The 14,048-nt window shown below is 40.3% G+C and overlaps 1 protein-coding gene across 1 annotated transcript; it reads left to right on the top strand.

The window, feature by feature from the left end:
* Positions 1–2,822: 2,822 nt before the first annotated feature.
* On the top strand, positions 2,823–6,841 carry mlnr (motilin receptor). Its single transcript, XM_074679570.1, has 2 exons — positions 2,823–3,594; positions 6,543–6,841. The coding sequence occupies exons 1-2, from the start codon at positions 2,823–2,825 to the stop codon at positions 6,839–6,841; spliced, it is 1,071 nt and encodes a 356-aa protein (XP_074535671.1).
* Positions 6,842–14,048: the final 7,207 nt, after the last annotated feature.

Below are 14,048 nucleotides of genomic sequence, written 5' to 3' on the forward strand. Positions count from 1 at the left end.
CCATTCCACTAAATTGGTGCCATTAAATTGTTGTAACTCTCAAAATAAATGTCTTTCTTTTTTTAACCTTAAATCTGAGAATTCACATATTGAACTACCCAAAATGTGAACTGGCCCCAACAGGCAACTTTATTTAAATTTTCACAAGGTTTCTGAGCCAAAGATGGTTGCATATTTCTCCTGTTAACAAAACTTATGTGACATAAAGAGCATGTTTAAAAGCTTTTCAACTTTTTTTTTTTGTCACCTTGTCCTCAAGTAAATGTGTTTTTGAAAAAGGGGTTGGTCACATGTTCATATAAATAATATTTCTGAAAAGAAAAAAAATCCATGTGTGCACTAAAAAGTATTTTAATTATTTATTTATATTATTAATAATAATAATATTATTTTAATTTAAATGAGACCTAAAAATCAACTTTCTGATCATATAATTTATTCAATAGTTGTGTAAATTATGGACCAAGAATTAATAAAAAAGAAAAGCCATCTAAGTCATAGGAATGAACTCCGGGTGACAGGAATGAAAACTAACTTGAGTGCTTGAAGAAAGCAAGATGAGGCTTTTGGAGGTTGGGCGGGTAGGTCCCTCCTGGGTATAGGATAGTGTACTTCATGTAAGTGTAACAGAAGTATCCCATTTGAGACACAACAGGCAGTCTTTAGGTTGAGGTTTAACAAAGTGTGGATCGGTCAAACCAATATCTCAAAACACCAAGCTGATGAGATTTAAAGCCTGGAAACTGTTTGAAGGGGGAATCATCAGAACCACTTTGCTGGATCATACTCTTTCATAATCTTTAAAGTCTGCCTGTCAAACATCCTCATGGACAAATCTGAAAATACTGGTATTGGTTTCATAAACCAAGTAATCTGTCTGCGACTTCTTTCTCTAATTTAATGGTTGTCAGAGAAACTTTTGCACATTTTGATTGCTCAAGATCACAATCTTTCAGGAGTCTTTCGTCCAATAATTTAGAACAACACAAGTCAAATACTAATCAAGAAAGTATTTAGACTTTCAGAAGGGATTCATCTACTTTATTATATTCATTCAGACTCACACAATAAGCCGTATTTCTCTTAGTGTATTCATTTAATTGTTTAATTAAAGCTTTTCATGAGATATTAGAGTCTCTGTTCACTGCTCAGGCACACGTAAGTGGTGTAAACAAGAGAGCCATGATTAATGAGGGTGAAAGTGGCCTCTTGTCTCTGTCACCGTTCTGTGAGCAACATTGGCTCGTGTTGAGAGAGAGAAAGAGAGACTGGATTTCCTTTTAAAAAAAAAGAAAAAAGAAAAAGAGGGGCCAAACAAGCTCTCCCTGTCGTGCTGCTTTGACAAAGCGAAACGTTGACCGTGGATGGACGTTCCTGCTGCCCCCTGCTCTGAGGTCTGAGAGCCACATCCGGCTCCGAGTCAGCTCAGTGTAAACACACAAATACAGCTCGGTGTCAGTGTGACTCTGGCTACAAAGGTTCACTGAGATCTAATGGATGTGATGGCTCTGAACCAACAGTGCACACGATGATGATCCAGGAGGTCACGGAGGCTTTGGTGATTAATGTTTGTCAAGAGGAGAACTGGTGGAGCAGGAAGTGATGCATTTCACGCACGGAGGGAACAAATATCTAATTGTCTCATTGATCAGGAAAGCTTTTAAGTCTTTTTCTTGGAGGAATAAAACTTTAAATCAAACTGAAACTTTCTGACTTTGAGGTTTACAGATTTGTTAAAGATGTCACCAAATCAACACCTTGAATCAAACTTTGACGACCTGACTTTGAAGATCAGTCACAGACAGATTTTCAACTCAAGTATCCTTCATAGGCCCTTTACATCTCCAGGTATGGACCAAAGTTTATGTAAATCTCTAAAATGTCATCCCTCTTTCACCTCCATTGTTGAAGGCAGGTTTATTATAACAAGCCTGATAGTAAACGTGAGGATGAAGAGTAAACCAGGGGGTGTGTGGAGTGATGAAGCCAAGCAGAGACAGATGAGGCAAACACAGAACTCATTCTTCATCTCCAGACGGGCTGGCAAACACTCACAAGTCCCAGTGATTGATGCGTTCACTAATTCAGTTATCAGAGCTGATTTATAAGAGTATTTATTATGCATTGATGCTCAATCTGCATTTACTCTCTCAGAGGAGCCGCAGTGATGGAAAGGGGTTCCCTCGGCTCGTATCCCCTCCATCTTTTGCGTTTTCCTGACATCCGTCCTGTCATCATTAGATTAGGGAGATTACTTAGACACACACACACACAGCAGGCAACCTCCCCGCTGCACCCTGACTCCTCCGGGTGCTGTGGAGGAGGTGCTCCTTTCTTCGTAGCTGGACTGGTTATGAAGCATCAGAGACCGGCTCTGCCACTTCATGAGACCCTCCCGTGGCTGCTGCTCTCCAGCGACGCAGAGTGACTCAAGGAGGCAGAGAAAAAGTTGGGAAGTTGGGAGGCCGTACTCAGCTGTAAAGGTAAGATGTCTTTTACAGAAATGATTTTATTTATAAAGTAATAAGTCTTCTTTTCCATAATTCTTCTATTCTGCAGTTTGATTAATCAAATGTGATGATTTTAAGTCACTGATATGAGTTTTCTTACTGGGACGAAATTTCAAGATTCATCAGAAATGTTTGTAGATGAAACTTGAGAAAACAAAATCTGTCCAAGTGATAAAACTCCTGAGTCAAATCTTCAGTTTATACCTTAGAACCTTTAAATTCTACATGAGTTTGTTGCTAAAGAAGAAACTAAAAAAGTTATTTTTCTCCTCATCTTCTGCAAGTGTCTTGATTCCACCCGTGGAAGTAAGCATGTCCAGTTCCAGACCCAAGGTGGACCCTACCGCCACCTACCACCCCGATATAGTCGACCACCACCACTATGAAGGCTCCCTCTTCCCCACCTCCACCCTTATCCCCGTCACCGTCATCTGCATCCTCATCTTCATCATCGGCGTGACTGGAAACACCATGACCATCCTCATCATCCAGCACTTCAAGGACATGAAGACCACCACCAACCTCTACCTCTCCAGCATGGCGGTGTCTGACCTCATCATCTTCCTCTGCTTGCCCTTTGACCTCTACCGCCTGTGGAAGTACGTGCCCTGGCTGTTCGGGGAGGTGGTGTGTCGTTTCTATCACTACATCTTTGAGGGCTGCACCTCGGCCACCATCCTCCACATCACCGCCCTGAGCATCGAGCGCTACCTGGCGATCAGCTTCCCTCTCAGGAGCAAGGTGCTGGTGACCCGACGCAGAGTCCAGTACATCATTCTGGCTCTGTGGGGCTTCGCTCTGGTCTCGGCAGCTCCTACGCTCTTCCTGGTTGGGGTGGAGTACGACAATGACACACACCAGGACTACAACACAGGGCAGTGCAAGCACACCAGCTACGCTATCAGCTCTGGACAGCTGCACATCATGCTCTGGGTGTCCACCACCTACTTTTTCTGCCCCATGTTCTGCCTCATCTTCCTTTATGGGTCCATTGGTTGCAAGTTGTGGAAGAGCAAAAATGATCTGCAGGGCCCGTGTGCAATGGCACGTGAAAGATCACACAGGCAGACAGTGAAGATCCTGAGTGAGTGGCATGTTTATCTTCATTTCTTCTCTTCTGTTTAAAAAAAATGATATGTTTCTCATTAGCATCATAAATCAGCCTCATCCAGCTCCCTGTGTGTGTTTTTCCAGGCCATTGTGCTTCTCTAACCTGTAAGTTTGAGGGAAGAGAAAGCTGCTGTGCTCATGCTGATATCAGCCAGTTAATTATTCTGTTTTGTCTGAAGCCAATCACGCCCCGCCGCTGCTCATCTGCAGCTCTGGCACAGTTTGCAGGAAACCTTGTTTTACAGTTAAAGACCACGCATGGCTCTACTGTATTAACCAAATATTTAATCATGGAGCATCCATGAGGATATGAAGCTGCTCATTAGCTGAGCACACATTGCACAGAGCTCATGTCGTCAGACTTGTTGCACATTTGTTGAATCCAAAATTGGATTGTCATCAGAAGCTTCCATCAATCAGACTTAATGGAAATCTGTGTCTGTCGTTCCTGCGGGGCCCAATCCCATCTCTCCACATTGTAGGTGTTCGATCTATAGCTGGGTGTTATATGGCCCAGATGTACCTCTCTTTTAATTATTGAATTGACATTTATTATCCTCTGTGAATTACTGCCTCCATCAGACAAATTGATGGTGTTTTTACCTGCAGGAGCGTCTTAATCGATATTAGTGACTCAGTGGTTTCCTCAAAAGACACCAAAATGTCACTTTTTATGAGAAATCAAACCTTTCCTGATCTGTGATTTTTTTTCACACCTTTTCATGCACACTCTCATGAGCTCTCTTACATGCCTGCTGTGAAAGTGTGATTTTTATTGTTGGAGCCAATTACAGGCTACTGTCACAGGAGAGGAAACGTAAGTGAGTGTTTGTGGGTGGGCTTAAAGGGAGGCTCTTTTTGTGTAAAGCGCTGCTGCTCATTTATAAATGTCAAGTGTGACCGCAGGCCGTAGATCACAGGTTACTTAAAGAGGCTGAAAAACAAATTTTAATCATCCTCTTGTTAGAAAAGAAACCTGCAGGACTGCAGTGTTATCTGGCTGTGTTGTGAAGATGATCCAGCTCATTTCCCACATGAGATTTTTTTATATATGTGTATTGATCTGTGTACTTTGAGATTAAAACACAAGGTATTGGTTCTATATATCTTATTGATGGTTGCTCTTGTGCAATCCTTATAAAATTAATTTTCATGAAACTGAAATTAATTTTTGATGAACAGCTTCATTCACAATTATTGTTTCAAAGGTTTTTTGTGACCTGAGTTCAAAGAAAGGATATTTTGTTCTCCTTTTAGTGGTTTCCAGTTATGACTTTTACTCCTCATAAAGGGTTTTATCATACATTGTATGTCACCCATCTGTTTCTGAAATGATTTTTGAAGCAGATTGGCAATCGCAGCCATATTGGAAGCGGCAAAGGCTACGAGTACAGCTATGGGTTTTTTTGAACCAGGATGTAAATATATTATTTTCTGCTGTGAAAACAGATTTTTTTTTGGTTTGGTGTTTGTGTGACTTCCTGTATTTCTGGAGCCAGCCTCAAGCGGACACTCAAGAAACAGCAGATTTTAGAACTTCCGCATTGTCTCATTTTCTTAGACCGGAGGTTGCCGATTGGGTTTAATGTCCTCATACAGGCGAACTCAGGAACGTGATTCTTCTTTTGTTGCTCAATAGTCCAGCTCAAACATTCACACGCCCACTAGAGGTCTCTTCGCAGGGCAGCATGGACACCCTGACTGGTCTGCAGCAACTCAGCAATGCTCTATGTGCATTAACACCTTTCTATCAATGCAGCATTCACTTCTACAGCAGCTTGATCCCTAGAGGCTGTCCTGTTGGTTTGGACCCAAGCAGAAACCCCTGCTTTAAAAATATGAGCCAATGTGGAAGTGCTAAAATCTGCTGTTTCTCGAGTGTACGCTTAAGTATGGGGGTGTAAGGGGCTTTTCAAACTCAAGAGTTTAGGAGGAATTAAGATCATGAGTTCCCCTATCAAAGGTACAGCTCACCTGTGTGACATGCAGGCGCCCTATAGCCGTTAATGAGTAAGCTCAAACCCTGCCCGAATTGCAATATGGCCTCCGCTTTCCATCTGCTTCAAAACTCTGTATCATAAAACAGACAGGCGACATCAAAGAGACTTCGCCATTTGCTATACAGTCTATCTTTGGTCTGCACCCCACCTCCACATATTTTTGCACACCTATTAGTCCAGCTTCTGACACAAAACTTCCTGGAGGAAATGTTAGCTCATAGGCTAACATATACAACCCAAGAATAGGTACCAGTGTAAGTCAATCCATCAAGTTTTGTTAATACAGCAACTGTTGTATAAATAAAGCAGTTCAAAGTGCTCTGTAGTGATCAAAAATATATATAAAAAATAAATTTATGGAAAAAAAGTTTAAAAGAAAGATTTTAGAAAACAGTCAAATGCATATCTATGTATATAATATATTTATTAAAACAGTGTCTGAGTTGACAATCAGCAAAAGAAAAAAATAGCACTTAGATTTTAAATATTTGGAATAAAAAATAAAATGAATGGAAATGGAGGATAAATTTTGAAGAGTAATAAAAGCACTAAAATAGCAATATGCTAAGAAGAAAAAAAGAGCTATTAAAATTCATTTTTCCCTCTCTGCCCATGCACTCATATAAAATTTGCCAAATCTTCTCTGCCAATGCCAAACAGCTCAGTCTGCCATTGGACTTCAAAGGGAGAAACAAAAAAAGCTTTTTAACGTAATCTACCAAACTCAAACAGCCTGATTTTTTTGTGTTGAGTCTGCTGCTGCTGTGGCTGATTGGGGTAACATTTCACAGAGGTTATAACACTTAATGATGTGTTTTAAATCTTTTAGAGGTGTATAAAATGAGCACTTACTGAGATTTATGTGTCAGGTGAATTTTTTTTCTCCTCTAAAAAGAAACTCCTGATCTTTTCTGTGTTTCAGTCGTGGTGGTTCTGGCCTTCATCATCTGCTGGCTGCCCTACCACATTGGCAGGAACCTCTTTGCGCAGGTGGACGATTACGACAAGGCCATGCTGAGTCAGAACTTCAACATGGCCTCCATGGTGCTCTGCTATCTCAGCGCCTCCATCAACCCTGTCGTCTACAACCTCATGTCGAGGAAGTACCGGGCTGCAGCCAAACGCCTCTTCTTGCTCCACCAGCGACCCAGACAAGCCCAGCTGGGCCAGAGACAGCTCTGCCACGTCTCCACCCTGAATGAGAGCCTGTCAGGAGTCTGACGGAGGAGTGATCTTCCACTTTACTGTCTCACCAAGGGACACGTTTGATATGCTGAAGATGAGGAGAGTGTTTTGGTGAAGAAAAAGAGCTGAACAGCTTTAGATGCAAAATCAGATTCCCTGCAAAACAAAGTGTCTTATGTAAATTACTTTTACAAGAAAACAGGAAAAGAAGTCTTAAAAACATCATCATGCAAAAGGATTTACTCTACTCTGTTTTTGATGCCAGCGTGTGTTGAACACAACACTTCAGTTAAAAATAATCGACCACAGGCCTAATTAATAAACAATCCCACTTTGTTAATGACAGATGGTGTTCGTCACGGTTGGAATGAGTGCTCATTTATGATATTTAATTGTGTTTCAGCTTCTCATGTAAGATTGAAGTTGTTTAATGTTTGGTAAACAATTATTATCGCACTGTTTGTTGGATGTATTCATTAATCAAGAAAATCAAAACAAGTAAACCCATTAGCTGTGGGCCATTAGCTGTTCAGTGTGTGTGAGAGTGTGTGTGAGTGTGTGTACCACCTCTCCTGCGACTTGCAAGGACGTGAACTTGATAAAAGCAGCTTGGTGTAAAAAATGAAGCAGTTGTTGTCAGAGTAGGAACCAGAGGCCACCTGAGCCTTAAGGTTTTGGGGCGGCGTACGTGCCGACCATCACATGTAATCTGACATAAGTATTACATTACCTGAGCTCTGAGTTAGATTTCTGCTGGCAGCCTATGTCCCTGCATCACCATATTCAAAGTAATGGCTGCTCTAAGTGCATTTCCAAGAGGAATAAAGATATTAGGTTGTCAGCAGCAGCAGAGCTTATTGCTTTTATTGCCTCTACTTGCATAATCTTGACACCATTGTGAAAATGTGCTTTGATGCTGCATTTCAGATTAGAAATTATTCACTTTTGTGCTTCATGCACTCCGGAAAAAAAAAAGTTAATGTCAGAGCTTCGTATTTTTAACCTGAACAATGTCTAATCCAAAAATAAACCCAGAGTTTTCCAGGGTCTGTCTGCCATAAATCTTGTCCTTTAAAAAGAACTGTCATGATTCGGCCCATGAATCATAGGGCCTTGGTTTGCACAAATACAAAGAGACAAAGTCGCGCTGGGCTGACTCATCCTCATGACACTTTTTTCCTTTTTTTGCTTTTTTTTTTTTTTTTTTTTTACCAAGCCATTCATCTCTGCCAGAGGAGCTGAAGCAGCGAGGAAAAGATTATATACCTCAAATCATTCTGCCATCACCTGGGGAGAGATCAGCAGGCTGCATGACTCCTCTGTTGGTTATTTTCTTTACTGACAATAAAGAGAGAGTCTGCGAGTGGTTGGTCCAGCCGGAGCTGTCATCACCTCCCTCAGGCCTTTTTTCACACCAGCTCAAATTGTTCAGGTTTAGAAATAAACAGTTTGTTTGTTTTGGCCCCACTCTTCAGGCTCTGACTCCTATTTCATCAGCACTGACAAACAAACACACCTTTTGTGCTTTTGTAACACTCATGTGTTTGAGTAATGAAAAAGCTCTTGAAACAAAAGATGTTCAAGTTAAATTTTCTAACCCAGAGTGTTTTTGTTAAACAACAAAATGATGTTACCACATAACCAGTTTTTCCTTCACATCAAGGCTTTTTGCAATCTTATTATCTGTTTTTAAGCAACTTTTATAAAAACATATTTTTTAAATTAATGCACAAAAACACAAAGACTGCTCTGTGTCTCTTTAGAACACAAGAAAGAATTTACCTTTATTTACTTATTTATTTGTTTATTATCATTTTATGTTATAATTAGAATAAAGATATAAAGGTGTATTCCTTCTTTCTTTTCTTCTTTTCCTTTCCCTTTTCTCTTCCTCTCTGCAATACCATTTTGCTATTTGTTGATACCCCTTGACAATTGGGTGTATTGTCCTGTCTTTTTTGTTCTTGTAGTGTAAATGAGTGTGAATGAATGAGTTGTTTTTGTTCAGAAGTTGTTCAGTTTTGTGTACCTAAAATGTCTTTTCCTTTTCCCACTTCATAAACGGAATAATGAATAAAATATTTGAGGAAGAAAAGTATTTGCCTTTGTATTTTAAAGAAATCTAACAACTATTTCCTTAATTTTGGGGGACCGGTGATCAGCCCATCCTTACATATGAAACTTATCTTATTTACCTCTGGAAAGGTCTGGCAGGCAGTCATTGTAGCTTTTTGCTCTGAGACCTAAAACTCAGGACATTTTATTGGTTGTTTTAGTTAAAACATAAAGATTTTACCGTTTCATAGGTATTGTTTAATGGTTTTAAATAAAACAAGATTGGAACATTGAATGTATATGCTGTCAGTTTGAAAAAATAAAAAATAAAAATCGGTATCAGCAGGTCAGGCTTTTTAAAGATAGGTGATCAGTATCTTTTAGGGACTGATTTAAGGTTCTCTTACTAGTTTTTAAACGTCTTGATGGTCTTGCACTCTCCTATTTATCCGACTTGCTTTTGTCATATGTGCCTGTGAGAGCCGTCAGGTCTTCAGGTCAAGGATTTCTAACAGTACCAAAAGTTTACACAAAGACCCACAGTGAAGCAGCTTTTAAATATTACGGCTCACGACTGTGGAACAGCCTGCCCAAAGACCTGAAGGCTATACAGAGCTTTTACATTTTTAAAAGCAAACTTAAAACTTAACTTTTTGGTCTAGCTTTTAACTGAGTTTTACTTTTACTTATTTATCTATTTAATAATTATGTTTTGATCTTCATCTTTTTAAAGGTGTATAATCCTAACTTTTAGTTTAATATATATTTATTGTTTTTATGTGTGTTAGCCTAATTATTTATCTTTACTGCACTATTACTTTCAGCTTTTTAATTTTGTATCCTAAAGTTTTAGTTCTACATCGTTTCTTTTTTACTGCTTTAATCTTTTAATATTCTATTATCTTATTTGTTTCTTTTAGCTTGGTTGAACTGTGAGCTTAACATTTTACTCTGCCTTCAGTGTTTTCTCATGAGGGTCTCCAGACAGGGTTTCCACAGTTCCTCAGGTCATCTGCAGGGATTTTGATAAACTGTGTTCACCTCGTGCACTTGGGTTGTACACTGATGTGTTTTTGTTGTTGTTGTTTGCTCTGTTTTGTTTTGTTTTGATTTGTCAAGCACTTTGTGTTGCCACCACTGTGCATGAAAAGTGCTTTATAAATAAAGTTTGATTGATTGATCAGTGATTGGTGATCAGCCAGAAAATTGTGATCAGTGCACCCCTAATGATGACTTCCACAGATGGACCCACAAACATACGGGGGGCTTGTGGATTGTGCCGAAGTGATGGAAACTTAAAAGATTTCTGCACAAACTTCTGCCACACTTATCCTATTTCTCACTCACTCAGTAATTTATTATTGGAATACAGTTCCTGACACATCTGCAGAGGCCATTCTAGTGTGATGGTGTTTTGCGACAGAAGGGGGAGCTAGAGGACACCACTGCCATCATGAACTTCAGGTGCACTTTGCTTGTTTAAAGAAAAATACCAGTAAGAGGAATATTTCAGGAATTGTCACCTCTCAGGGTTTTTTTTCTTATCAACTTAGAAAACTCTTCACTTTTGGTTCAGAAAAAAAATCTTGTCACATTCCCTTTGAAGCCCATTTCCATGTTAACTTCCTGTTTTGCTCCCTCGGCCTGCCAGTCCATATGTGTAGTAACAGGAAGCTGAGCTTAAATAGAGGATGTTAAGAAGAGGATACTGCTAATCTTTCTAGAAAGTTTGCAAGGAGTCACTCATTCTACCCTTGGTTTCTGATGTCTCCATGGCTTTTGCCTCCTTTTCTGTTTCAGTTTTCCAACCTAAGCTGACTTTAAGGTCAAGTTTCAGCCATAAGAAATTTGCTGGGGGGTATATGAGAAGGTTCTGTGTTGGTTGTGTTTGTAGGTCATGTGTTCTCTTTCCTGTTGTCTGCTGTCCTGCAGGGTGTGTGTGTGCGTGTGTGTGTTTAGGAGGGGGAGCAGCAGCAGAGGAGGCTCACCTGTTCATCTCTCCACTTGTTTTAGAGATAATTCTCTTGTCTGGAGTTATTCTTTCAGCCCATCTTTGTGCCTCCAAATCCTGCTTCTTGACTTCATCTTTAAAAAAACTCTCACTGACAGACCTTAAGAATCCAGACTCCACTGCAGAGAGTGAAAAACGTGCATCAACTCACTCTGCGCTCTTATTGTCTCACAAGACAAACTCCATAAATTCTCCTCCACCTTTTCAAAACCAGCCGGCAGTCTCAAAGTGCTTCCAAACGTCTTTTAATGACAGTAATAAAGATAATAAGTCTGATTTATCTATAATGAACTGATCAAGCTGTCCTCTAATACTCGTAAGAAACAGCTTCCATTGTTTAACGAACCATTTCACACACAGAGAGTCAACGCTTTGTATCTTTCTCTTCAGTTTGAAGGAGTTGGCTGCAGTTTGGAGGCTTGTTTGTGTCTCTTTGGACATTAGACCAATACAGTTCAGTTTTCTTGTGCCTTTTTTTTTTTTTACAATTAAACAGAAATGTCATGCATTGATACACATTCTGAGTTGTCAGAATGATCAGAAAAGCTGTATTTTGTTCAGATTCAGCAGTCCATTCTGTATCGGTGATGTTATTTCTCCCCACAGAGACTCAATAAACCCATAAAGATAAGGATGAATGTGCGGTCACTGCAGGAAACAGCCTCTCCTGCAGATGTGTGGGGGTGCTGATGGTGAGTTAGAAAGCTACCCATTAGATAGCTGCGCCACAAACCACATGATGGACTCTCTCTGCTTCCTCACGGTGTCACTCAGGAAGGCAGAGTCACACCCATTTTTTTCACCTTCACACAGAAACTCAAACCAAGAAACTGGAATGAAAGGCAGAAAATACTTACCTTTCACTTATTTACTTACCTTCGAACAGTGAAATGAAAGTAGAGGAGAGAAGAAGCAGCTTTGTTAAAATGTGCTGAGGTGAAAGCAACTTGCAAGAATCCTGAATATGATGAAGTAGATGCAGAAGGAAGCAAGGCAGGAGCAACAGGGAGCAACTTCAAATCCTGAAACCACTGAAAGAAATCAGTAAAACACATTAATCTCTGCTATTTCATTATTTCGTCTTTTTGTACAGCTGAAAATTGTCAACATCTCACCTTAACGCCATCACATCAAATAAAGAAGGAGTAAAGACTAAACAATAACCTTCAGTGTAAGGATATTAGACAATGTAGAAGTGCTAAAATCTGCTGTTTCTCGAGTGTCCGCTTGAGGCTGGCTCCGGAAGTACAGGAAGTCACATACACACCAAGCCAAAAAAAGCTGTTTTCAAAGCAGAAATTAACCTATTTACAGCATGGTTCAAAAAACGTCTTCTGTCTGAGTCGCTTATGTCACTATCGGCACAGACTGTACAGGGGGTTTAAATTTTTTTCTAACTCGGCAGTTCAGAGTATATCAAGATTGCGAGCTTGCTCAATCAGAGGCACAGCTCGAGTCATGTGACTGGCAGGAGCCCTATAGCTGTACTCAAAGTGCTGTACGCTTCTAATAGAGTGGCTGTTTTCCAAAGCCCAGGTACCTTGCCTTGCCTTGGTCTGATGTGGGCGTGGGGTGGGCATGGGCAGACATCCACATCATCAGATGCTGCCTAAGTGCTGTTCCAATGTTCATGTCCTCCGGAGGCATATGTCCTCCGTTTGGTTAGCATGTGGCTAATTGACCAAGGATACACTGGTGTATCCTTCATAGCCTTGCCACGGCTATAAATACCCAACATGCAACGCGTGAATCTACGAAAAAGGAAAAAATGGAAGGAAAAGACGCACCAGAGAGAGATGCTCCAGTGGAGGTGCGTGGTCAATTCCAATTCAATTGTAAGTAACAAAATACACCTCTGAAAATAACAACTTATATCATGTCCAACACTTGACTCTTTTGTGTGTCACTCACGTAACTATAATTACTGAGAAGCTGCACCTTCAGAGTGTCAATGATGTGACAATAAAAAAGCAAAAATCGTACAAAAGTGGCAAGCCATGACAATATTTGTAGCCGCTTGAGCATACGGTCTACTCCCACGTTTGTATTTAACTTTCCAAGCACTGTCCACAGTGCAACACGTTATGTAAGACAATGTAACTCCAATTACACAAAAATTTGTGAAAGGAATCTGATGGTAAAAAATATGCCTTTGTAGGCTGTTCCATTAGCATCTCCTTTTGAGCAGAGGCAGGACACTTGCCTTGATTGGAAGGAAGTGGCTTCGAAGGCAATGCCTTCCAAGGCAAGGCAAGGCAAGGCAAGGCACCAGGGCTTTGGGAAACAGCCAGTGTTTTCACGAGATGCAATTAACCCAAGCTCGACAATGTTGGAGGCACTCTTACAACAGAACAGAATTGAGCTTGCAGATATATGGGAAAAAACATTTCATAAGCTTTTAACAGCCAAAAATGAATGCAGATCAGGGTGGCGGTGCAAACAATTGTCCAAAGAATGGAGAACATTGTGGTTAGCTAAACTCCATCAGGTTTGCCAAGGCAATAATCTGTCATTAATCTCAACATTCAAGCCTGCTCACAGTAATTCCTGTCAAGTAGGTCAAATCTCCATCCATAGCATCTTAAAATTACACTTTAGTAAAAGTAAACATATTATGATAGGGACCAAGAGGTAATTCATGGCAATAAATAGTACAGAAGTAAAACTCAGTGTCTTTAAGTGACTATTTTAAAGTGAGCCTCTCCCAAAAGGACATCCATGGAGCCCCTCTCTAATTGAAAGTATTGTAGTAACATCTTTGTTTTCATACCTTTGGGTAGATGATGATAAGGATGCTAACCACATATGGTCTCTTCCACTTATTTTCGAAATATCCGTCTTTTTCTTGCTGGCTGAGTCCTTGACAAAGAGTTTTAGTGTGCTATGTGCGTTTTCCACACATTTGCTGGCGGATAAGACATGTTAAAACCATATTTTGCAGCGCACTTCTGTCTCCGTACTTCCATTGTGGCCGCACATCCGGGTGACTACCCAAATCGTGACGTAAGCGCTAACGGTCTATTTGGCCGCGATAGCTAAATTGCTTCAAAATCAGTTTCAGAAACAGACAGGTGACTTTGGGAAGACTGCGTCCGTTAATAATGAAGCCAATGGTGTAGACGAGCCTGCTCTGGGAGTTAAGTTCAAATAACTTCTGATTTAATTCTTTATCAAGTG

This window comes from Halichoeres trimaculatus, unplaced genomic scaffold (genome assembly GCF_033239565.1).
Source record: "Halichoeres trimaculatus isolate MK-OKI-2021-1 unplaced genomic scaffold, fHalTri1.1 fHalTri1_scaffold_9, whole genome shotgun sequence".
Taxonomy (NCBI): Eukaryota; Metazoa; Chordata; class Actinopteri; order Labriformes; family Labridae; genus Halichoeres; species Halichoeres trimaculatus.